Raw genomic sequence first — 26,247 nt, forward strand, 5'->3', positions numbered from 1 at the left:
GTGTCATGCGGACCCGCCCGACCGCTTGTTTCTCGTTTCGCACTATCATCTGCACGCGTCTGCTCCCGGATAGTTCGAGAAGGAAAGAGGAGTCTAGTCTGTCACGTGATCGCCGCAGCGGCGCGCCGCCGGTTCGTGTGGCCGCCCTGCCTCTTCCGAGTTTTGCCGCCGGCGGCGCGCCGCACGCGTTTTGCCGCCAGTGTGTACGTGCCATTACGGATCCTCCGGACGACTCCCCTTCGGCTACACCGGCCTTCCATCACATTCGCAGCCATTCACACTGTTGCTCACGCCGGCGCTTATTCCATGCATGTTGTTGTTCGTCAGTACGGACTACGCGCATCCTGGCCATAGCAAGACCAAAGTACAACTGCTGATAACGTCGCTAGAGCGATCTCGACTTTACAAAAAAGACGAGGCACAGGCATTGGTGGGTACAACATGACGGTTTATTATTCCGCCCTCCAATCCGGACCACCGCCGGCGCGCAGCAGGCTCCTGTGGATTCAGTTTTGTCGACCGCGACGTTTTTCTACAAACCTTTCGACGCACGCAGTTTTCGACAGAACCTAGCCACATACAGCTTCACTGTAAAGAACAAGTGCAAAGAGCCAACCATTAGATTAGATTATGGGGTTTTATGTGCCAAAACCACGATCTGATTATGAGGCTTCCCGTAGGGGGGGACTCGTACACCCGCGAGCAAAAGTATACGGACCATGGGTTGCGCGATAAAGCCCATTTCTTCCCCTGTCTGGGAACGCAACTTGAAATTGAAGACTGCAGCCCAAACTTGGCATTGGGAACGTTTCAGTGCACTCGTAAATTCCAGTTTATGCTTGTTATTTACGAAGAAATTCAGTTTTTTTCGGTAACCCTGTGGACCGTATACTTTTGCTGACGGATGTACATGAAAAGGAGCTATAACTTTTGAAGCAAGACGTTTCTTTTGAGTGAGTGCTGGTAGTGCGGACCACGGCGAAAAAAAGATCTTATAGAAGCTTCGAACACAACTGCGGTGCCTCAATATTTTTAGAATTCGCGAATGTGTACACATTTCAGTGTTTTAGAAAGAAGGCGTCGACGCTGCGGTGAACAAGAACATTTTACCGGACGCCGTTGACTCTTCTTCAGTGGTCACAGTGACGTTCCGTCCGCGTTATTAACGAGATAAGCCGATCGTGAGTGGTGGACGATTGGCATATATGATTGACACTGGCATATAATCGAACGGAAGGCATAGCTACAATATAGTGGTCCTGGAATAGTTCGTTTTCTAGTACGTTACATTGGGGGTGCGATTTATACACCAGCACTAATTTTCTATAATGGTTTTCTAAATACGAACCTGGTTCCGTTTCGTTTTCCAGGAAGCACATCTGCCCTGACGTCATGACAGAGGAAACAGTCAGGTGGGAGCAGGCATAGAGCTGCGTGTAAATGCTAGAGCGAACTGTGGCGCTTGTGCCTACGGAAGCTGCAAGCCAGCATGGCAATGATGTACATGAATTTGCCTAAACTTCGTCCTTATGGCTTTTAAATGGCTTCGTGACTTTGCAAAGGGATCATTTTTAGGAATGTATTGCGTCATAAATAATTGATTTGCCATTACAATTGTCCGGCAGCAGGATTCGAACACAGAACCTCAAGCACAGAATCCCGATAATGGAACTATTACACCATGGAGGCACGGACAAGCGGAACCACTGCACTTAGCAGCGATTGTGCGTGCTTGCAGAGTCTTACGTCCTGCCTTAAAAAAAAGTACAAGGTGGTGTGAAATGTAGTCCTGTTTACGCCCAGATAAAGCATAATAAAAAAGCCACAAGAACGCCTGAAGCTCAAAGCACGAAGATCAGACAAATCCAAGCAGTATACCCATCATTCACATGATGGCTGAACGATCGCAGCGCCAGAGGTCCCTCTAGTGATCGTTGTAAGAAACTATATGGGAGTAGCACATCCAGAGGTTCGCGTGGCGCAGCAACGCGAAATAGCGCTTCATTTCTCTGGGTTCTCCGCGCTGTCGATGACATCACCCGAGCTGCTAGATGCTTACAGTGCCGATGCGCGCTGGCTGCTCACCTTAGCAGTAACGTCGAAATCAAGGGGCGCGGCTCGCACGGGCGCTTTCCAGCTTTGGTGTCGCGCTCTTCGAGAAGCTCAATTCACAGTGCCACAGTTCCGCTAGTAATCACAATATTTCAAATCCAAAGGTTGACATGGCTTCTATGGTGAACTCGGTTGAATTGAGCCACTACGAGCAGCGTAGCGCGAGACTGGTGATAAAAACGGTGCGAAGACAGAACAAAATACAAGCCCGTAGCTTGAGAGCCATTGATAGCTATATACGACGAGCGCAAACTCACACATGTACATACACGTTACAGACAAGATGGGCGCTCTATTTATCTGTCCTTTAATGCGATTGCGAATTCTTTTCCTACTTCTTGCACTTGGAATCTATCTATATGCATCCATTTATATATCCACCTATATCCACCCATCCATCCCTATATCTATCTATTTATCCTCTTACAATGACCCAGGGACCAAAGTTGTCTGCTAGATTGGGCTATTTGTAATTGTGCTTCTTGAAACGCTCTTTATATAAGCTTTAGGTGCGCAACAACCTCCGGCAAAGAAGTTTGCGCGACCACTGCATTTTGAACTCCAACAGTAGTGCCAGTCAGCGCAGTTCTGTTGTACGTATTAAACAATAAATCGCACCATATAACATGGACGGGTTACGTCGCCTTGCAGGTATCTCCAATGAGCATAGGCCACTTCATGAAAGAGGGCATGTTATTCAACCATTCAAAATTTCGAATAAGTGGCCTACCTTCATTCTCGGGTCACGGCGTATGCGCCCATTCCTGACCAATCACCCAAATGTGCTACTGTGACAAGCGGTATACTTCCGAACCTTTCTCACACATTTTCTGCAAGCCGGCCAATGCTAGAACGATGCCCCATGGTGGGTAGGGGCCATTTTCGCAGACGAAACAACAACGACGCATTGTTCATTTCGGTGCATCAACGTTTCCTCGCGTTCTCTCTACAAGCATTGAACACGGCCTCTCATGACATCTGCGCATCCGCATGGACCGTTGTTTGCATTTCGGCATAGCTTATGGACGGCATTTTGCGTAAGCCGACTTAGCAAGATATCAGAGTTAAGGTGTATGCCGTGCATAAACGAACATTCCACGAGATTACACATTGTTTAAGTTAAAATAATGGCAATTGCACACATAAAGTTACTTGTTTTGCCTTTAACCGCTTCGCCTAGGTGGCGCCACGCACGCACACGCGCACTATTTCTTCGCCAAGTTGACTGTCTGGGAAGAAACCAAAATCAATCAGCACGTTGTTTATTTGTTCACACGGCTTCCAACAAGCCACCAATGTTGTCGCGGTATGCTATGAATGATCATGAAGAGTAAAACAATGTCATAAAAAAGGTGACGATGAAAGGTTCGCAACCCAACGAGAAATCGAGCGGCAACAGTCCGCATCACACTCCGAGAGTCGAAGAAGCGTCGGCGCACGACGAGCCAAGTCTGGTGCTGTCCGTCAATCATGTGGGGCGATTCCAATCAAGCGTTGGCTCTGATCCGTCTTCGGTAACACTTGTTCGCGTCATACGCCTCCTGTTGATGGTGCCAACTCGACTTGCCTTTGTGTCAAATCGAAAGAACTACCCCTGTGCAATATTCATACTCTAACGACGTGCTTTAGACCCTTGCCAATTCCGTGCTCGCTCTTCCTATGGAGTCTTAGCTGCCACATTTTTTTATTATTCTTACGCCCTGAGCTAAAATACACTGGGAGTCATACGTATCGATGTCGCAGCCAAGGCACAGGGGTATATTTCTTCCACTCACTCATTGAGTCGGTGTTTAATACGACCGTAGACGACAGCCCATTTCATTCGCAATGCATGACGGGCACGCAGTGCCACAACTTCCTGCCATCTACAGGTTTTTTTTTACTTTCTTTGTTTGCTGTAGCCGAAACTACAACGTTGTCGGTACCCGTACGTCCTCTATTTGGGAGAGTATGTGCTCTATAGAGGCGGCCGCAAATCGCAAAATATTTCCAATTCCGAAGGATGGTCATCATCAACTGCCACCACCGCTTCCGTAAAACAGCAGGACATATTCCGGCTGTAGTCTCACCTTCTAGTGGCCTGGAACTTTATTCTAGTAACAAAATAAGCATGTGCTGTTGCAGCTGCGAGGCATAGCCGGTTGTCATAGAAAATGTATCGGCGACTGGCGCCACGTCATGCATAGTCACAGGGCTAGCATCTAACTTTTCATTTCCAGCTTCTCAAGCTGCTCCTCTGTCTCGTCGAGCCGAGCGTCTATGTTTGCGGCCACTGCCGTGAGTTTGTCGATCGACAACTCAAGCGCGGTGATCCTTTCCTCCTCTTGCATCGACAACTGAAGCGCGGTGATCCTTTCCTCCTCTTGCATGCTTAGCAATATCTCGTCGGTTTCGCGCCGAACCGCAGCGATGTCATCGCTAGTGACGGAGGAGTCGCTCCGTGGCGCAGGCTCGTCGGGTGCCGCATCTGACAATCTGTTGTTGCACCGACCAATGTAGTGGGCAGCTAGCATGTCATTCAGGATATTCTCGCCGCACTGTTCACAAGGGGACACGTGGAAAGTGCAGTCTTCCTCGTAGTGTTCCAGGAGCGCCGCCAGGGGGCCGACGAAATCGCAGCCGTAGGGCTCATTCCAGCAATAGGCCTAAGAGAAAAGAAATAAAGGGGAGGGGAGCGGAGAATGGCGATAAATATTCATGTTAAGAAAAACAATACTCTGACACTGTACTTTCGCTAACATCTCATAATCCACCGACATTTTATCAAGTAAAATAATGGCGCAAGCTTCCGCGTCATACGAGAAGTTTCAGCAAAGTGGCCGACTTAATTATACCATAAGATAAAGCTATAACCTGTGCGGTGCGTAAACATTGAACGCATTGCATTTAGCTGCTATCGCATGTATGTTTAACGGCTTCAATAAAGCTTTACCTGACGTACATTATAACGCGTACGTTGTGTCTGCATATACGTATACATTCCTAAATTACCCAACTGTTTTCTAATAGGAAGAAATACGTCAAAAATATTTTCCATATAAGTCCGTTCTCATAGTAAGCTAGTAGCACCTAAGAAATCAAAGATATTCTACTCGACCGCAAAATCGGCTTCGCAGGCGGAGTAGCTTGGTTGGAGGGAAAGCGATTGTAATGCTAACCAACTTCAGCCAGGAATATAAACACATCAACAATAGCACGACGACAGCATACACGCAAGAGGTTACCGAAGCCAACAAACTGCTTGTCTTCCAGGATCCTGCTGCTCCCACTTTGACGGTTCCAGTTTCCGAACTATAACCCAAAGTCAATCAAAGTCTGCCCAGGCATAGGCAGAAACAGCTCCAACGTCTCCTATGACAACACAGACTGGTTCTCGTCATGATTGGAAAATTTCCCAAGCCCCAATCGCTGTAAGTGCAGCATACCGAATGGAAGACTCGGACACTCTGGCAAAACCCGCACAGACCTTCTACACGAGAATTCGAAAAATACAACTATGCAAATGATGAAATGCTTCGCGACGTAATCAGCTAGTTATCCCAGAGCCTGTACGCGTCTCCTGTAATTTTGTTCAAGTTAAAAACTCCGAGCTTTTGTGTCGATTATTGCCCCCTGAAATGTCAAAAAAACGCATATCCCTTCGAAGGTGAGATGGCTCTGGACCGGCTCTGCTATCAAACGCACTTTTGTCGATGGCAAATAGATGTGTGCGAGCGGGTTCGAGAAAAAAAAATATGAAAGGCGACCTTTGTCAAGACAGAAACCTTCGAGTTCAAGATGCCATTAGGGCTTTGTTCGGCATTCGCAAAATTTTAGCGCGTGATGGACGCAGTGTTGGCAGGCTTGAAGTGGCAGAGCTCTATCGTCTACTTTGAGAACGTCGTCATTAATTGCTTCTATCTACGATCCTCTCGGGTGGCTTGGAAAAATATTTGAGGCAATCAAGTCATCCGGACTCGACCGTAACTAACAAATATCAAGTACGTCCTGACCCGCTGACGACAGCTGTCAGCTTAAATTTCCCACATCCAGTCGTCCAAAAGGTGAACGCCGATATCTTTACCTGTGCAGGCGCTTTCTCAAGGACTTTTTACACATTGACGAACCTCTCACTCGTGTCACGAAATCAGACGCCAAATTCAAGTGAGAAGCCCCACAAGCCGAAGTGTTTCAAGAGCTTGAACGGCACACGTGTGTAGTCCCCACCAGTACTTGCACACCATATGCGACGACGACGCTGCTACCGAAACCGACGCAACTACCGTAGGCCTCTGCTTCCTGCTAGTCCAAAGGAAAGTCGCACTTGGAAGAGTCATAGCCTATGCCAGCCGGTCGCTATCGAAAGCGGCCGCTAATTCTGTTACGGAAAAAGGTAGTCTATAATTTGGGCTGCGGCAAAATTCCAGCCTTAGTGCTCCGCTAGGCGTTTCAAATTTGTAAGCGACCACAGCGCATGTGCTAGCTGGTAAATTGAAGGCCCATTCAGGCCGCCTCGCACGGTGGAGGCATAAACTGCCGGAATTCGATATCACCGGGATATATCAGCCCCGGCGGAAGCACTCCGATGCCTATCGCCTGTGCCGAGTCAGTATTGACCCGCCACCGCAAGAACAGGTCGACGACGCCTTACTTAAAACTATTAGCGGCGAGAAGTTGGAGTGGCGCCCTCTCCCGAGTGAGGTCACGGCCAGGACGCCGCTCGCTCCAGCTCGCTCGCCTGCCACGCGCGTTCGTTCACTTCGTGCATGCTCGATGTATGGGGTGCGACAGCCGCACTTCCTGAAGGATGTTTTGGCTGCTTTCTACTGTCACGCCTAAAGTGCAGTCTTTTTTTCGAAACTGCGTGAATCGTGAAAATTTGCTGCTTGGATATCGAAGCTATGTAGAGTTGCAGGGGTTACTGCTTTTGTAAAGCTGAGGTGCGCCGTGTCTGTTCATGAATATTGCGTAAAAACAATGTCTGCAAATTCAGTATGGAAAATTTTGTACGACGCTTCGCTCCAAACTTAACATTCCTTTAGTACTTAGTTATGGCAGACATCTCGTTGTACACGGAACAGCAATATTGGTATTTGGTGCCAACATTATATATAAATCAGTATGTTAGAATAGGATACTGCCTGCCTTTCGTCAAGCTTCTAATTGCTCTGTAGAGTTGTTCTGCTCAAAGTGGGCACTGCAGTAATGCGTAAAAACAAGAGTTAGGCGCGCATGTTCCACGCAAGAAATTTGCTACTACTTTCACCTTTCTCCGGAACAGCCACCCAGAAAAAGCAATCTAAATGGTTGTTAACACGACTGCGCTTCATGTATAGCAATTACCTGAAAGCAAAGGTTCGTGGTTAAAATCAAGAGCCAAGCAGGCACATGCTATGCAATGTTTTACAGTGACCTGAAGTGGTCTTTATGAACAATATTGTAACGGATACGAAAGGCAGGCACAAAAAGAGAGAAGACGGAGAACGAAGAGCTTGAGAGGCCGGACTGCGCTACTATCACGCTCCGATCCGATCCCGCGCTCGTCACCGAATAGATACCGGCTCAGCACACCCCATCCGCCAGAAGCCCTACCGAGTGTCATCCTCCGAGCGCAAAGTTATTGCAGAGCAAGTCAAGGAGATGAACAAAGGTGTCTGTGGGGAAAGGACACAATATTTTTTTAAATATATTTTTTACGTGTACTCCGAGACACGTGGAGTCAGTAGAAGTACATACCGATGTGAAGAAGACGAGCTGAGGGCAGGTGGCACGGGAGCTGGAAGAAAAAAGAAAACGAAGCCCTACGTGGGGAACGTGCGGAGGAGCTGGAGCGGCGAAGCCACGGTGGCAGCAGATCGGGTGCGACGCTCGGGAAGAGCTCGGGCCGTGGTTCCTACTGCGGCCGAGTGACCAAGGGCGCTACCCGGGCCAGATGCGGAGGCCTGTTCCGGGACCAAGGACGAGGCCTGCTGAGCGGCTCCTGCCAGGGCGCAGTAGCTGAGGGCTGTTCTTGGTCGAGGCCTACCGAGGTGCTGTCCGCGTGGGCCGACCCTGGGTCGCGGTCCTCGTGAGTTGCGGCCGGACAACGCAGTGGTGTCCTGAACATAGCCAGGCGCCGCACACGGTAGCGCAGCCGTGTGCCGGCGACGGTTCCAGCAACAGCAGCCGTGCCACCTCTGCCTCGGCGACCGTACCGCGGCAACGACAAGCGAGTCGATCGTCACGACCGAAACCGTGAGATGGTTTTTCGAAACTCTTGACGCGCCGAACGGTGGTGTAGGACTTAGCGTCGCGTACATCAGTGTGCGCGTGAAACTCCGCTGTGACATTGTTTTGTTTTCTTTTCATTTCCTTTCCTTTCCTATCGTGTGTTTGAAAGAAAAACATTTTTTTTGCCAACTGGCGTCTCTTGTGCGTTTTTATCGTCTTAAGACACACAAACAAGTGACGAACGTCCATAATCATCAGAGTGTCGTTCAAGAGTCGTCTAGCCCATGGGCAGCCCCAGTAATCCTGGCCAGCAAAAAAGATGGCTCCTAGAGATTCTGCGTAGATTACAGACGTCTAAACGCAGTGACAAATAAGGATGTCTATCCGCTACCACGAATCGATGACGTCATTGATTGCTTGCACGCTGCTTCGTACTTCTCAACACTTGATTTGCGATCGGGGTATTGGCAAATAACTATGGACGCTGCCGACAAGGAAAAGACCGCTTTCGTGACTCCAGATGGCCTATTCGAATTTAATGTTATGTCTTTTGGCCTTTGCAATGCTCCTGCCACCTTCGAAAGATTCATGGACACAGTACTACGTGGTCTAAAGTTGGAGATATGCATGTGTTACCTCGATGATGTAATATTTGGCCGCACGTTTGAAGAACATAACGAACGCCTCAGCCTTGTTATCGACTGCATCGAAAAAGCTGGACTGGTTCTAAAATCGAAAAAAATGTAGGTTGGGCGAACTCCAAACACTGGTCCTGGGACACTTAGTCGACAAGGATGGAGTCAGACCCGATCCTTGTAAGATTGAAGCGGTGAGCGCCTTCAAACCACCGCAGTCAGCACGAGAACTTCACTCATTCATTGGCCTATGTTCGTATTTCTGTCGTTTTGTTCCCCGGTTTGCCGACATCGTTTACCCATTGGCAAGTATTTTGCGACAAGATACGGCCTTCACTTGGACACCAGAGTGTGACGCTTAATTCTCTCAATTGAAGTTTATACTAACGTCAGCACCCCCCTTGCGTCACTTCGATCCATCTTGCCTGACTGAAGTTCACACTGATGCTAGCGGAATCGGGATAGGAGCTGTGCTTGTACAACGTCACAGTGGCGCAGAACATGTCGGATATGCCAGCCGTTGCCTGAGCAAATCTGAACGCAATTATATGGTTACGGAACAAGAATGCCTCGCAGCTGTTTTCGCTGTACAGAAGTTTCGGTGTTATCTTTACGCTAGACCATTCAAGATTATCACCGACCATCATTCTTTATGCTGGCTGGTCGGTTTGCGTGATCCCTCTGGTCGCCTCGCACATTGGGCGCTGCGCCTCCAGGAACACGACTTTGTGGTATCGTGCAAGAGTGGCCGTAGTCACGCTGACGCAGACTGCCTCTCTCCGATTCCTCTTGCAACTACCGACTGCGATGCTGAGAATTTTGACTGCCTCGCTGCTGTTACGTTCCCTGTAGGTTCCCTGACGCGGCAGACTTTCAGCGAGAACGGAATGAATTTATCATCGATCCGCTTTTTGTTGCCGCCCGTACTTCTCAAGGCAGCGGTCGCTTTACTGTCCATGATGAGTTGCTCTACAAAACTAATTACTCCGGGCATGGAGCGCATTTTCTGCTTGTTGTCCCCGAGAGTCTCCGTTCAGACGTTCTACGCGCCATGCAAGACGATGTGACATCCGGACATTTCGGCTTCGTACGAACGCTACACCGCACGCGGGAGCGCTTTTACTGGCCCAAGATGTACGAAACAACCAAGCGCTATGTCGCTAGTTGTGAAACGTCCAACATCACAAGCGACCGACCACCGCAGCCCCGGGTCCCCTTGGGCCATTGACGCCGCCTAGTACGCCGTTCGAGCAAGTAGGCATTGACCTTTTGGGTCCATTCCCGTTATCCAACAACAAGAACCGTTGGATAATTGCCTGCGTAGACCATCTTACACGGTATGCAGAAACTGCAGCCATACCCTCTTCCACCGCTACTTACGTGGTGGTCTTCCTGCTGGGTTCCGTGGTCCTTCGTCATGGCCCACCACGTGTCATCATCAGCGACCATGGTCGCCAGTTCACTGCTGATGCCATTGAAGAGTTACTTCGTTTGTGCGCTTCACAGTTCCGTCATTCCACGCCGTATCATCCACAGACCAATTGCCTCGTTGAAAAGAGAAACAGAACGCTGACCAACATGCTTACCATGTACGTCTCCTCCAATCATAAGAATTGGGACGACGTGCTAACCTTCATCACTTACGCATACAACACGGCGAAACGCGAAACCACCAACTATAGCGCATTTTATCTCCTGTATGCAAGGTTACCACGAAGCCCTCTGGACACTTCCTTAGCCTTCGTTCTGCACAATGACGATTCTGTATCGAAGACTGCCTTGCCGAAGAAGCCTGTCGAATAGCTTGTCTTCGTACTCTGGCCTCGCAAAGTCGTTCGAAAGAGCGATACGACGACCATCGCGTACAAATATCGTTCGAAAAAGGTGACTTGGTCCTTTGGACACCGCAACGCAAGCGTGGATTGTGCCAAAAGCTCTTGTCACAATATTCAGGCCCATTTGTAGTTGTGGACCGCCTGAGCGAACTCACTTACGTAATAGCTCACCTCCTGTGCAATGGTCGGCGATCAAGCAGAACTCAGCTGACTCATATTGCTCGCCTGAAGCCTTTCTACCCTGCTTGTCCATCCTGACTCGCCCCACGGGCTTCGTCTGCTTGCGGGGGAAGTGTAACGGATACGAAAGGCAGGTACAAAAAAGAGGAAGGAAGACGAAGAGAACGAAGAGCTTGAGAGGCCGGACTGCACTACGATCACGCTCCGATCATCGTCCATCTCCTGTAAAATAAACCCATTTCTTCACAACTCTTCGTAACAATATGATAACACCTCCAGCAATGGAAGTAACCGACAATCTTTATGACGTTATGACGAGGCGCCCATTGCTCGCGAAACCCTTCCGTTCCCTGCAACGTCGAATTGAAACCATGAAGGAGTCCTTTACAGCGCTAATGGGAATGGCTATAACATACTCGAGACACTAGAGTGCAGGCAGCTTTATCATGTAACATCGTTACGCAACTACCGTCTTCATCACAATGTCTCGAACTACAATGGTGTTTCATTATCCGAACTGAGAACTATACGCTGCGTCAACCCATAAAGGACCCCCTCGTATACCAGCTTCATAAACAAAACACTATATGCGAGCCTCATACGAATTCACTTGATTTCTGACCTCCTGTGAATGCTAATATTTTCTATGTGTCCCAAAACACTAAAGAATGAAGCTTCGGCTTCTTGCTGGCTGCAGCCATATGGTACAAAAAGAATGCTTCGCCCAGAAAGTTGCACCGAGCTGCTGTGCCAGTTTCGCCAAGTAGATCGGTCAGAACGGTTCCCCAATTAACAAGCAGGGCTAAGTTGTTGAACTTACTAGAGCGTGTAGCACTGTAAAGAGAATAAATATTAGTCCATGCCTTTTCGTGAGCGGCAGACAGATAAAAGCCTTAATTAGCTTTACTTAAAATTACCGCCTCTTAAAGTTAACTGGTTAAGAAAAGCTTAATTTTGAGAAGCAGTGCAAAAATCAAACGATACTGGCAGAATCTATACTGATGTGTTGGTTAGTCCTCGTGCTACTGCTGAACGTTTCTGTGAATGCGCAAATTCAATATTTTTCCAATGAACAGCTTATCGTGAGCACTAAAGATAAAGATTTAGTGGGTTAAAATCGAGATAAACGTTGTAGAAGTCCAATATTGCCAGCGTTTCTTAAATTATTGTTGCACCCCGGCAAGTATGGTCGCTTAACTAGATTGTTCTATCCTATGTTTTCATGTTTATGCTTTTATTATCCATGTCAGCTACAGCTGACGAGTGTAGAACTGCGCATGAAAAACCCACACCACTTCGGACTGACTTCCATTGGCCGGCACTGTAACGTTGCCTTTGAGCAATATATTATCAGTAAAATAAGCTCTTTCAATAAATTTTGACGAACCAAGACATCGCCAAAATATATTTGAGAGCACTGTCATAAGTGCACCAGCATAGGGAACGAGAGCGAACAAAGGGAAACGTTGCAGAAGGCGCCCAGACGCAGCCCGAACTGTAGCAGAAGACAAGCGCCAATCCTTGCCATGACGTCATGGGAGCGGAGCCCGCAGCGCCGCTTTTGTTCGTTCTCGGGGCTAATCGACATCGACTACTTCCCCTAACAGCAGCAAGTACGCCCCGAACAAACTCTCGTCGAGTAATTGAAAGGTAAGATCAGCCTCGTTCCGAGGATGTTTATTTGCAGATTCATATTTTCTCTTTAAAGCACAACGGCGTCCTCGTAAAGAGAAGCTTTCATCCGTCCGTGCTAAATATACCTTCTTACTTGGCCCACAGCAATGTGGCCCGAGCTCCTATACAACTTCTAAGACGATCCAACGGCAGGGCTTCTAGGATGAGCCCGTGCACTTGCGATGACAGAGACATGCTACTACAGACCGCCGACGTCAACCATACGTCAAGACATGAGGAGACTGAATGATATAAAACGTCACCGACAAAGTCCACGGGACTTCTTCACCCAATCTAACCTCCTTCTGGTACCGTTTCTGGTGTCAACATGAAATAAGTCGATCGTAATAGGTATTGAGTACCGATCGCTTCCCTGAAACGAAAGGCCTACCCAAAGATTGTACGGCAGAAGCGGCGAATTCTTCGTCAAGAACATCCTCCTGCATCATGGTGCCCAAGAAGTGTCGATTTCCAGAAGAGAAACGGAATTCAAGGAGAGCTTATTCATACAATCCTGCAAATAAAGGCAGACCTCAGAACAAGTGCCTATACTACTCTCAGAGGAACGGTCGTATGAAACGGCTAAAAAAAACCCTGGCCGACCTGCTAGCAAAGTGTGTCGAGCTCAAGTTCAGAACGCCGTCCTTCGGTAATAACCTTTCTCTACAAATACAGCTGTGCAAGAAACAAGGATGGCCTCGTTCAAGCTTGTTTACGGAAGGAAGCACGAGACTGACTCCATGTTACCGAACGTCAGCGATGAAGAAAATCTCGACGTCACCACCTATACGACCGGCATGCGAGAAAAGCCGACAGCTCGCCCGTCTCCGCATCAAGAACCGGAAAAGAACCGACTCCTGACACTACAATCTCCGACGACGCTACGTGGAATGCCAGCCGGGACCGTGTTCGGAATCCAACATGACAAGCTTTTGCAACGCTATTTCGGACCGTACAAGATACTCCGACCTCCTGCAGCACAGCGCTACGAAGCTGTGCCCGGCGATGTTTCGCAGTCACAGCGGCGCCGCTCACAGCCATTCAGAAGTCGTCAACGTATAGTCTGCTGTGGGTCGTTCTACGTATACATGCTGTGAAACAATTTCTTATTCATTTTGTTACTTAATTTCTGTCGTTTTGCTTTCATGTTTTGTTTGCAGCATTAGGACGATGTCTTTCAGAGGGAGCATTGCCACGCGTATTGTTTTGCTTTTTGTCAGCACTTTTATCCAGTTATCACGTGGTGCAATATGCGCCTACTGTATCCGAAATATTGAAGCCAATGTCCCCCTTGGCGAGTTACTGCCACTTTTCCGTAAGAGGGATGTCTGTTTCAAACTCCAGCTTTTCCCGATTCCAAAAATAATGCAGTATAAAAATGTGGGCCGATTCCGAAAATTGTGCCGTCTGAAGACTGATGCTCTTCCTACTCCGCTCACTCGGTGCGTCAGATCATAAGAGTGCCTTGCGTAGTGACTTCAGCAGGTGGAGGAGCTCTACCATGGCCGCTCACGTACCGGTAAAATTTCAGTACATCGGGGCAGCGGAAATGAATGAGCCCGAATCTTGCTTGCTAGCTACTCGCCTTCGCATTGTTATGCCGCCGCCGATCAAATTGCTGACCCAAGCTAACTTCAAAGAGCAGAGGAAGAAACGTGCAGAGGGCGCAAGACGTCGACCGTGCATGCACTGAAAAATGTTGGAAGGCGATTGAGCCTCCAGGCCGCGTCGATCAAACGTTGTCGCTCCAGCGTGGCCATCACATTAAATTATACCGTGCATACAAGGTCGCATGGTAGCGAAGCGCCCACAGAAGCCCATACGCGTTGTGCAATGGTTGCTTGTGGAGCCATGACAGCGCCATGTACAGCGTCGTCCACTCTTAGAGCGAACACGCGACAACATGGCCGCGATCCGTGGAGCGCCACTGCAGCCAGCGCGGCCGCGCATCGAAGCAAACCTGCTCAGGCGCGGCAATGCCTGCAGGCGTGGCTTCGTGTCGTCTGCTACACTGCTCGCGCGCTTGGGCGCGTCGAGCTTGCATTGCCACGAAGCAAGCTTTTCTTACAATGTCAGGTATTTGCTGCAGCGAAGACAATCTTTCACTTTATTGTCGTAACCAAGAGACCGGCAGACGCCAAGCGAACCTAACTTTATCGACGTGAATGAAATTTTCCCTTCAAAATGCAAGCACGTATGTCGTCTTTTGAACTGCTTAAGGGTACGACGCTTACGGCTTGTTCTCATATTTTAAGGCTATCAGGCAGTGTGTGAAAAACATTACGTGATTTTGGCGTTTTTTTATTGGAGGCAGGGGGGGGGGGGAGCTCTCCAACTTCCGTACCTCCCGGCAGTTGCGCCCAAATCATGGTTGACGCCGAGTTTACCTTGCTGCAACATGAAAAGAAGGCAAGCAAGCGGACGTACTGTCACTTCCTCCTGAATAGGTCTAATAGCACAGCGAGGGCTGCCTTTGACTTTCCACTAGTCACGTGAGCGTATTGAATGCTCGCAATCGCATCCGGGCTGGGACGTCGGCTATGGAATTTGACATGCTGGAACACTCCATATATATATATATATATATATATATATATATATATATATATATATATATATAGACACTACCATCACGCTCATACTTTACCATTTGAAGATGACAAATATTGGGCTGAAGTCAAGTCACTTTAGTTTCTCACGTCACTAACGTTCGAAGCAGACCGTGCTACCGCGACACTATCGTCCTAAACTATCAGCTAAAAGATTATTTTTTTATACAGCTGTTTGTTCCCATGCTCTAGCGGTGATAAAAACGCGATTACATTTGAAGCGTATTCCTTTTCCCTGCGAACATTTTCGGGTGTGCGCGCGTTCAGGTGATGTCACGCGTTCCGGAAAGAAAGGCACCTATTGCTGAATTAAGCCTTCAAGTTATTCTCAGAGGGCAATGTCATGTGTCACTAATATGCCACTGAAAACAGTGCACAGAATTATTCAAGCGTACAGAGCCGAGCGTAGGATCTAAGATGCTCCCCGTAAGGCCCGTCCGAAGGAGATTACTGAACATGAGGGCGTGTCGATAACATCAGCGGCGAATGACTTTCCTGCATCAGCCATAAGAGACATCAAACAAACTGCGGGGCTGTCGGCTGTATCGGACGCAACAGTGAAGCGTCGTCTGCATTCAGCGGGCCTCAAAAGCTGGAGAGCCGTCCAAAAGCCGATTGTGGGCGCGGCAAACAAAGAGGCGCTTCGTGTTTGCCCAGGAGCATGAGCACTGGAATGAAGAGTAGAAAAACGTCTTCACTGAGGAGTCGACATTTACCACAACATGGAACCAAAGGCAGCAAAAGCTCACGTTATTTGAGGAATTTCTCGTGTAGATTAAATTTTTCTATGGCATTACAGACACGTGCACTGCTTAAATCAAAGGATCAATATCCAACCTTTATTTTACTCAAGAGATTGATAATAATTCTAATTGAAACTTAAAATACAAAGTTTTCAGAGCCAGAGCGATGATCGTTTTCGGAAGTAAGCGTGAATTATGATTATATGACAAACGCTTTCATGAAATCGCAACTCAATTCTGGGCTTTGTTCAAGCGGGGATTCATAGCGCTAAAACACCACAAGGACGAGGAAGAACACTGGACGAGCGCTAACTTTCAACAATCGATTTATTGCAGCTGGTAAGCATATATATACTCACTGGAAAAGGCACTGCAAGATGCGTACTGAAGGAAAGAAGAACAGGACTTTTTGGCAAAGTAGCCACATGACTGTTTTTCCTTTTCTTTCCTTCAGAGCGTATCTTGCAGTGCCTTTCCCAGTGAGTATATATATGCTTACCAGCTGCAATAAATCGATTGTTGAAAGTTAGCGCTCGTCCAGTGTTCTTTCTCGTCCTTGTGTTGTTTTAGCGCTATGAATTCCTGTTCAAATTACAATGACCTACCAACACGCCCAAACTTCTTCCCTGCTTTGTTCAAGCTCCTTCCACCTTACAATGAATGTTAAAAGCCCCAAATTAAGACGCACGGTATTTTGTTGGAATAAACGTTAAAAGATTTCTTGACTTAATAAAGTTCACTGAGCTTGTTCAAGCATATAAGGAAGCCCGAACACGCCTACATTTTTTGTAATGTTTTTTTTTTTTTCTTGTGTGGTGCATGTTATGCACAAGAAAGTTAAACCCTCCAAAAACATTTTTTCCCTTAGGTATTTGCCTGAATTCATGCAGCGGGTAGCAGCCAGTGGCCGTTCTTCTGTAATGGCACGTACACACTAGCGGCCAAACGCGCGCGGCGTGCCGCCGGCGGCAAAACGCAGAAGAGGCAGGGCGGCCACACGAACCGGCGGCGCTCCGCTGCGGCAATCACGTGACAGACTAGACTCCTCTCTCCTTCTCGAACTATCCGGGAGCAGACGCGTGCAGATGCATGTGCGAAACGAGAAACAGGCGGTCGGGCGGGTCCGCATGGCACCATTTCCCGTGCGCGCGTCACGGAAGCGGGCCGCTCTCATAGGTCTCCTTCATCTGCAGCACGCGGCAAACCGTAAAAAAGCGGTCCAGGAGCGATCCATGCCGCGGCAAGATAAACCCGTTTCGCGGCTGCTTTCGCGGCGCGCGTCCTGCTGCCGGCGGCGCGCCGCGTGCGTTTTGCCGCTAGTGTGTACGTGGCATAAGTGTCTGGGTTGCCACCACCCCGACCGGCCGGGAACCCTTAGTTAGGATTGAAAGCGGGTTAACGGCTGACATGTATACTGCTCAATCTTGGAAGATGCCATATTGCCGTATCTTGTGGACGGACCCTTTCTTGACGGAAACTTTATTTTGCAGCATGACAACTCCCCAATTAAAAAGTCGAGAAAAGTCGGGGCGTTTCTGGAATGTCAGCAAGTGGAAGTTCTGAAGTGATCTGCACAATCTCCGGCCCTCAATAATATTGAGAACGTGTGGGCCAACATCAAAGTGTCAATGGCACGCAGGCAGCTCCATGGGCTCTGCGGACACGTAATTCTGTCGAAGAAGGATGGGAACGGGTTGAAGCCAACCGTGGCCTTGGCGAGTCCCTATACAGCTCTCTGCCAGGCAGGATGCGGGCAGTCATTCACGCCGCCGGAAAGGCCACCCGTTACTAAATATTGAACGCGTAACCAAGAACGTATTTGCCGCAAAGCCGCGATCCATCTCGCGTCTACTTTCTCAGGGGGGGGGGGGGAGCACGTCCTGCACCTTTACTCAGCGCCTAGGTCGAGTCTACAGCGGATACTTTTCACTGAAGCGAAAGTAACGACGTCCACACGAAGTATAGCTGGCGTCAGCATGTTTTAATTTCAATTTAGCCAGGAACATTTTTTACCATTTTCGTTCTTCAATAACTTCAACATCAACATACTTCGCTGGACCTCTGTTTCTCTTTGTTTTATCTCGCTTGCAGTGTGTCATTTTATTTTTACTTGAGAAAAAACTACAAATTACTGGCTTTAAAACACGTAAATAAAGTTTCTATTTCAGTGAGTTATACGCAAGGCAGCTTCTTTATAGTTGTTCTCTACATTTCGAAGTAAAAATCTGGAACTCCGACTCTTTAGATTAGCGGCTGATATAGGCTCACCCCGTCGTACGCCTGCCTTCAATGCCGCAAGAGAACTGCCCAGGAACTTCCCTTAACGCGTTCCCTGTAAACATATACACGCATCTCCCGTACTAATTATGCTCAGCAGACAACGAAAAAGTTTATGCTAACGTGGCCATGCGGATTATTCTTAAACATTTCCGCACACATCGTGCGCGAAATTCACTTATATACACACACACAAAAACTCTCACTTGATAGCTACAAAATCGTACTTTTCTTAAGACCTTTGCGTTATGAAGTTCACTCCGCTTAGCGTGCTAAATCTACCGGTCTCGAAGTTGCGCCACTAAAATGAAGTTGTCTTCGCTGCAGCAAATACATGACATGGCAAGCAAAGTTTGCTTCACGGCAATGCAAGCTCGACGCACCCAAGAGCGCGAGCAATGAAGCAGACGACACGAAGCCACGCCCGCAGGCATTGCCTCGCCTGCGCGGGTTTTATTCGATGTGCACTCGCGTGTTCACCCTAAGAGTGGACGACACTGTACATTTCGCGGCACCAACTTCTCGGTGTAAAAAAAAAATGAACGTTTGCCATTCGTAAAGTCCCTATATAAGAAAAGTACCGCCATCCGTTGACAAATGCCGCTTCGCTCTCTCCTGTGTTATCCTGTATCTCCGATTGGACGATGATAGCGCGTGCTTTTCACTTCTTTATATTTTCTTTTTTTCCGCCTCAGAGCCATGTTGAAAGTCCTCTGCGCAGCCGCAGTCGCCGGCGGCGGCGCGCGCCCGGCCTGAAAGCTTCAACGTGGACTTTCTAGGTGCGCCACCGTCGACTTGGCTTTCGCAAGCAAAAAGTAAAGAAAATGCAAGCGCTTTAGGAGAGGAGGCGGCGGAGGAAAGAGTAGATGGCGGTACTTTTCTTATATAGGGACTTTAGCCGTTCGAGGCTTCGGGCGCCACTTCTACCGCGACAGCTCAGATCGCGTACACAGAGCAAAGAACCGTACAAATCAAGCGTAAGTGAAAAGATTCGCCGCAGCATCGCGTCACAATCCATTATGAATACACTCATCTGCATTATTGGCCCTCATTTTATGGTGTCCCACGTAACTTGAGCCAAACTGAAAAAAAAAAAACAAATATCGCCGCACAAGCACTCCGTACAGATGGTTAACCAGCGAAGCTGGAACGTGCTGCCCCGGTGTTTAGCAGTTGGTTAATCCCGACGCTGTATTGAAACGTTTCTCAATTATTGGTTACATGTTTGTGTTTCTAGTGGAACGCCAGCGCCAATGGCGGCGATGCTGCTAACCACGACACCGAGCTAACTCGAGATATAAGAGAGCTTTAGATTAGGGGGACGCAAGCGTAGGGGCCCCCTAGCTCTTGCGTCCCCCTTATCTAAAACTCTATAGAACGCATGCGACAACGGCGAGCCGAGGAGCCGGCGTGGCGGGCAGGGCAGCTACAACACAGAACGACGTCACTAGCGGCGCTGCCAATGGCACGCGCGCGACGTATAGAGAACGACGTAACTGACGGCACAGCCAATGGAGACGTTTAGAGAAACATCAGACGAACGGTTTTTCGTTTCGCCTAGCCATATACAGCGTTCGCTGTAAAATATGCGAATTCAACGTAGCTGGACAGAACCAAAGTAATGTTTGCCGTCGCTTGGAGATACCCAGAAAGAAGCCTGTGAATAGATTGTTTTGATGTGACGTCACGGAGGCAGCTCCCACCGTTCTAGTACCTAAAGATGGCGGCTACGATGACGTCAGTGCACCGTCTTGTCACGCACACTGTTTTACTTCTTGACGGCGACTGTTTTTCACAGGTTTATCACTGTTATCGCTTTGAGGTTGGGCGCAAGACGCGCCTGTCGTGCTGTCATGTTTCTTGATTACGCCGCTTCTCGACCAGCTGGTACCTAAAGATGGCGTCCGCGATGACGTATGTGCAAACTATCTATACATGAAAAGTTGCCACGCGGCAGGCTGCTCGAGGCACATTGCGTGTATTAGCGGGCTTCTTTCATGCCTGGAAAAACATTATGTAGCACGTATTGAGGAACAGAAAGCTGTAACGGGAGCTCTGTTGCGCTTTCAAGTGCATGGGTATGAACCGACAGCAAAAAAGAAAATCTAAAATTTTGAGCTGTTTTTCCAACACGAAAATCACCTTGTGCGCTACTACCCATTCTTCGACGCTCAGAAAGATAGCCTCAGCCATTTGGATGGCAGACCGCAGAGGAAAGATAATGGGATCTCGGCCAAAGGTACTACTGAAGACCCATTGCACTTTTTGAACGCAACTGGACTATAGAAGAAGGCCCGTGACGGTCAGCAGCAAACATTCTCTGCAAGTAGGTTCACACTAACCGAGTCTTTTGGTTTTCTTATCTTTCTCGCATATCTTTACCCTTTCCCAGGTTTGAGGTAGCCAACAAAGCATGGCCTTGGTTAATCTTCCTGCCTTTCCCTTTTCGTCTGTTTCTGGTTACAGTTGCTCAAGAGAATCGCGCTTCGTCACAACACTTCAAATCACACTACATAACAATATAACATGTTTCTCTCGCTCTCTCTCAAAGCTCATTAACACTAGGCCGACACGCCACCGATTTTGGTCGACCGACTGTTGGCGACAGCAGTTTGCAGGACGGAAAATGCTGTGGCTAATGGCATAAAGGAAGGAAAACGCTGTCGCCAACAGTCGGCAGGCCAAAATTGGTGTCGTGTCGGCCTAATGGGAATAATTACGCCTTTAACAGACCTGTCGCCCAACTCTCCCCCGCTGCAAAAGTGACGACAGAATGGAGAGTGCTCACCTTAAGGCCCTGCTTCTTCCTAGCCGGCAGCTGCAACTCTTGACACTCGGCCTCGTAGAAGGGCTCTCCGTCCACGGGACAGACGCTTCCGCCCTCTTCGACGACACAGCCAGCATGGCACTGCCCGCACAAGCCGTGCGAACAGGGAAGCACGAACGTTGTGCTTGGAAGAACGTAGCAGACGCAGCAGGCGTAACGATTCAACGTCAGTTCGTCGGCGAATAGCGTCGGGCGCCAATTGACGCCGCGGACCGAGTCGGTCATTCGGTGCAGAGCCCGGCGTCTGAGATCACGCGTGGCGGCCATCAGTGGAAGTGGTGGGTTGGCAATGTCAAGGCTCCACTGGACACTGCGCAGCTAGGCTTTACGAAAGCGGGCGTTTGTTTGCAATCACGTGGCGTCTGATAACGTCTTAAGATAGCGTGGCCGTTGGAGCGGTGGCAGCAGCGCAGGATGCACCAGCACTGTACACTTGAAGTGAGACACTCCCAACACTTTATTTCCTTGAAGTCATCACTCAGATCATCCATTTGCTACCGACGACTTGCGATACGAAGCGCGTGAATAAGGAGCGCAGAGAGACATGCCTGTTCGGGTGATAGTGTTGCCGCAATAGTATCCTGCAGATTACAAGTTCATGAACTGATAAGGTTCTACTCCAAGTATCGCAGACCTGTCACTCGACCAGATTTTCTTGTAAGAAATCACAGCTATTTACTTTCTTGCTCACAGTCACTTACCATTATATTCCTATGAAAAAAAAAGTTCTTGTCACTAACACGCTTACAAAGTTTTCTCGACTAAGTGAAACATGGTTCTGAAAGGCAATTAATACAACAGTTATTCCAGTGTGTAACGCTGCCGAATATTGTCTGCTGAACCTACAAAAAAATGTTTGTTGCTATTGTGCAACGTTGTTTACTGGCAACTTCCGTGGGAGAAAAGTGCTTTGAGAGCCCCGAACTTGAACAAAAAACGCTTAACCTTGCACTCAGCCGCGCAACGCTTGAAACAGCGAAACAGGGTGATCGTAGCCCAGCATTTTCCGGAAGTGCGCCCGAACTTTTCATCTTATTACTCATGATGACGATAATTTGTTTTCGCACGTCTCGGACTTACAGCCGTCACTGCACGTTGCATAGCGCAGCTTGCTACACCGACACCGCGTTCCACCACGTTGCAATACCGACAACGCGTTTCAGCAGACCCGCTCCGTTGAATGCGTCTCTCTCTCTCATTTTATTTATCTTTCTCCCGAGCAAAGCGCGGAAAACCTCTTCTTCACCTCGCAGAGTACGAGCGTGCGAACGCGCCAGCTGAGGACGAAGCCGACGACGCTCGAACGCAATCATATGGTTTGCCTAAGTGCATGTTCTGCAATGTAGATGTATAACCTAGTGGTCACGACGCTCGCCTTGGAAACGTGTGTACGCGGGTTCGAATCCCGCCTCGGCAAGAAAGTTTATTTTCTTTTATTTCTTGATAAGAACCACAGATTACGGCTGACTGTTAAAAAATATGGGAGGACGCTTAAGCTTTGCTTTTAAGAGTGGAACACGATAGCATTCAAAGATCCCCGACTGCTACTCATGTATCCCGACGACTGCAGCTTATGCAAACGTAGTGGTTACTGGCAAACACTGGCGGCGAACGCTATGCACGTAGGCGAGCTTTCTGGTGGAAACGCGGCCCCTTGCGTGGGCCGATCCCGGATATAGTGCGCAACCGCGCCAAAGAAATTACATCATCTTCAGGTTTCCGTATTTGCATCGCACTTTTAATATTTCAATCTGAGAAGATTTAACGTAAAAGGCATGTGCTGTGGGTGCTTTGTTTCATGACATTTGTTTGTGGATTGTCATTCTCAAAATTCCGAGGAATAGCTTTGCCAAGAATGCAAGACAAGGTATGAGCACCATTAATGATAGAATGATGCCGGATACCTAAACGTGGTTAGGGAATCAGGACTTGTTGCTGGGCTAGTTGGTTCATCTTATTTCGTAGTGTTTAGACGCAACCAAGGACGGAAAAAATTCAGGATAAGAAAGAGCGTCACTTGCAACTAATTTATTGAAAGCAGACAAGGGTCAAATTTATAGGAGAAGATGGCCTTGTGCGCAGGCACATTTGCGCACGTAACTCAAAGTTTGCATCGTTACCCAATCATATAGTGCAGAAACTGGCGTTCAGTGCTACGTAAAGCCACAGACGTATTGCTGACACAGATGTCAGGTTTCACAGCGGTGAAATAAGCCTCCATTAACTCCCGTGCCAGGGAATCTTTGCTTTTGCCAAGAATGCGGATATTGAAAAAGTCTGCCTCACATGTGTTTCTCCTATAAATTTGACCCTTGTCTGCTTTCAATAAATTGCTTGCAAGTGACGCTCTTTCCTGTCCTGAATTTTTTCCGTCCTTGGTTGCGTCTAAACACTACGGAATAAGTGGTTAGGGATGATTTTCTCGGCCGCGGGTGCCAATGCTGACGCCGACGCCGGACTTACTGCGACACGAGGCCCTAAACGCTATCACGTTAAAAATATCGGGGTAGCTTGCACTAGTGGCACAAGGCTAAAGACACAACGGAGCTGATCGGTTCCTAGCTGGTCCTGAGTATACGAAGGGATGCTAAGTTATACGAAGTCATGCAAAGTAGTGCTCAGTTGTACGAAGTGTATAAGCATTTGCTCGTGGCCCGTGGAATCTGGGAACGCCTCGCGAACCACTTGCAGTCCGAGCACACGTAGAAGTGGGGCGAAAGCTATGCACAGCGTATGGGCGGCACGCAGCAGACAACACACCGGGTTCAGGCGGCCGTGCTAGCCGCTGCCGTTGGAACGGAGAACACGCTGTGCTGGGGGTGACTAGGCACAACTGTGGGTGCTGTTAAGGGATCGATGCTATTCCTAAATAAACGCATCACTGTTTTGATGACCCAAATATAATCTCACTATCAGGGAGGGAGCAGTCTACCTGACTGGAGCAGTATTTCTTTATTTGGGGTGTTGCTACGCTGCGCTCCGCAACACCCCAACGAGCGCCGCTTCGCGTCGGCGCCCCGCACCACGGCTGCCGCCGTGGTACCGGGGTTCAACCAACCGCACCGCCAAACAGAGAGGAAAAAAAAGAAAATGTTTATACACAGAAAAAAATGTCACAGTTTCGCCCTAAGGGCAAAGCAATGAATGCGATAGCAACACAGCAATGTCATACGAAGTAAGGTGAGCGGCTTCGGTAGCAATATTAATTGTAGTAAACATGAGCTGATTAAGTAAGCAGGTGTGCTGCGGCGTAAGTAGACTGACATGAAGAGAGACTCGATGACCACGAGAAGGCGCGCGTGAAACGGTGGTGTTGATGAGAAGCGCTTCCCGTGAGCAGCGCGTGCGAAGGGACATGCCTGTAGTGCTGCACTGCGGATCCGGGCAGCATTGCATGTGTAGCGTGCGTTGGAAAATGTGGCCCGACTGTTACTAACTGAATGAACAAGCATGGTGTGAGCGCGCACAAACAAACATGAATAGATCATACTGATTGACTGCAGACAACGACTGTCAAAACACTGGCAGCGAGCGCATACTCCGCAGCGGGCGAAGGTACGTGCGGTCTATCGCTTCAACGGAAACTGAGCGGCGAATGCACGGCGCATAAAGGTCACAGCAGTGTGGAGATAAGAGACGGTGCGCGCGAGCGACGAGCGCGGTTGTTGGCAGAGTAGAAGTGCGCCCCTACGCGTACCGCCGTTCCCCAAGCGTGCGTCGTAACCAGTACGCCATACAGCCAAGCTTCCGAAGTGAGCATTCATGCGAACCATATCATTGCGTTTGAGCGCCCTCGACGAAAGAAACCACCTTGAATCACGTTACGCGCGAGCGGCGCATGGCGGCGCCAGCGGTCGAGCACTGGGCGTGGGCGCAAATAGAAATACGCCACGGGGAGGACGTCAAGGCGCATGCGCAGAAGCGCGCAGCTGGTGGGAGCTCGGCCGAGCCGCCGCCAGAGGCGCCTGCTGCAGTGTCCGTGACTAGGGTGCCTCGATCGAGGCACCCTAGTCACGGACACCGCGAGCGTTCGGCGCTAAAGGTGGATACACACGCGAAGGCGAAATCCCGCCTGCTCCGTGGGCCAAACAGTCCCGCGATCACTTGAATCCAGCGCAGCCGAGTTAGGTCGCATTCCCACAGCCGTTGGCCGGAGCGCCGTTTGCGGAATCCGCGTGCTTACTCTCGACTCCCACGCTTATCACCAGCTGCGCGTTTGCGTATCAGTGTCAGAACTAACAGCCACTTAATAATAAGGACAAAACATAACTTATACTTTGCTCTCACAGAGAGATGAGACTAAGCGACGTCTCATTTTACCATTTGTTTCTACCTGTCTCGCTGGAAAGCAAGCAACGCGGGCCTTGGCACTGCTGTGTTCACGCAATCACAGTAACCGACGGAAGCCATCCCAATCAAAATTTAAAAAATAAACTATGGGGTTTTACGTGCAAAAACCACGATCTGATACCACGCCGTAGTGGGGGACTCCGGAAATTGCGACCACCTGGGGTTCTTTAACGTGCACCTAAATCTATGTACACGGGTGTTTTCGCATTTCGCCCCCATCGAAATGCGGCCGCCGTGGCCGGGATTTGATCCCGCGACATCGTGCTCAGCAGACCAACACCATAGCCACTGAGCAACCTCGGCGGGTGCATCCCAGTCAACTTGCCGAAGTCCAATAACCTTCGCGCATGAGCCAACGAAGCAGCGGGTATTGGTAATGATATGAAAGTAACTCCATATCTGCTATCACTGCTCATTTATATATATATATATATATATATATATATATATATATATATATATATATAGCTGCAACGCGAATGCACGTTTGAGCGTATTTCGGGGATGAATATCTGGAAAGTAGTACTGGAGTTCTGCTAAGCAGACCAGCCTCCCCTTCTGCTCAACTTCAGTTTCGCACTTTCAACACCCATATTAAATTATACCGATAGCTATACACACTTTCTTAATTAGCCACATAAGCATTTCAATTGATCACGCGGGGAACTTGCACCTATTCCACAAGTTCACCTGAATATGCAGGATGATCATAGTTAAGTCGACAGGTTTTTTTTTAATTGCGTGCTTAGATGTACGTGAACGTCGCCTATACACTAAGGTTATGCGCCCAGGGGGACACATAATGAGGTGGTAATA

At 48.8% G+C, this 26,247-nt stretch overlaps 1 protein-coding gene across 2 annotated transcripts in view; it reads right to left on the reverse strand.

Annotated features, from left to right (window-relative positions):
- The window catches only part of LOC119450858 (uncharacterized), a 158,957-nt gene extending 137,473 nt beyond the window's left edge, over positions 1-21,484 (reverse strand). The window contains exons 1-2 of one of the 2 annotated variants that reach the window (XR_007466568.1): positions 21,043-21,484; positions 4,182-4,757 (exon numbers count right to left, since the gene is read on the reverse strand). Coding sequence is in view for 1 of the 2 variants with exons in the window: in XM_037714351.2 (XP_037570279.1) it covers positions 4,314-4,757; positions 21,043-21,348 (750 nt within the window). In the remaining variant the exon portion in view is untranslated. Of the gene's footprint in view, positions 1-3,358; positions 4,758-21,042 lie in introns of those variants that run through there. The other variant, XM_037714351.2, reaches the window with a different exon arrangement.
- Positions 21,485-26,247: the final 4,763 nt, after the last annotated feature.

Source organism: Dermacentor silvarum, chromosome 4 (genome assembly GCF_013339745.2).
Source record: "Dermacentor silvarum isolate Dsil-2018 chromosome 4, BIME_Dsil_1.4, whole genome shotgun sequence".
Lineage (NCBI taxonomy): Eukaryota > Metazoa > Arthropoda > Arachnida > Ixodida > Ixodidae > Dermacentor > Dermacentor silvarum.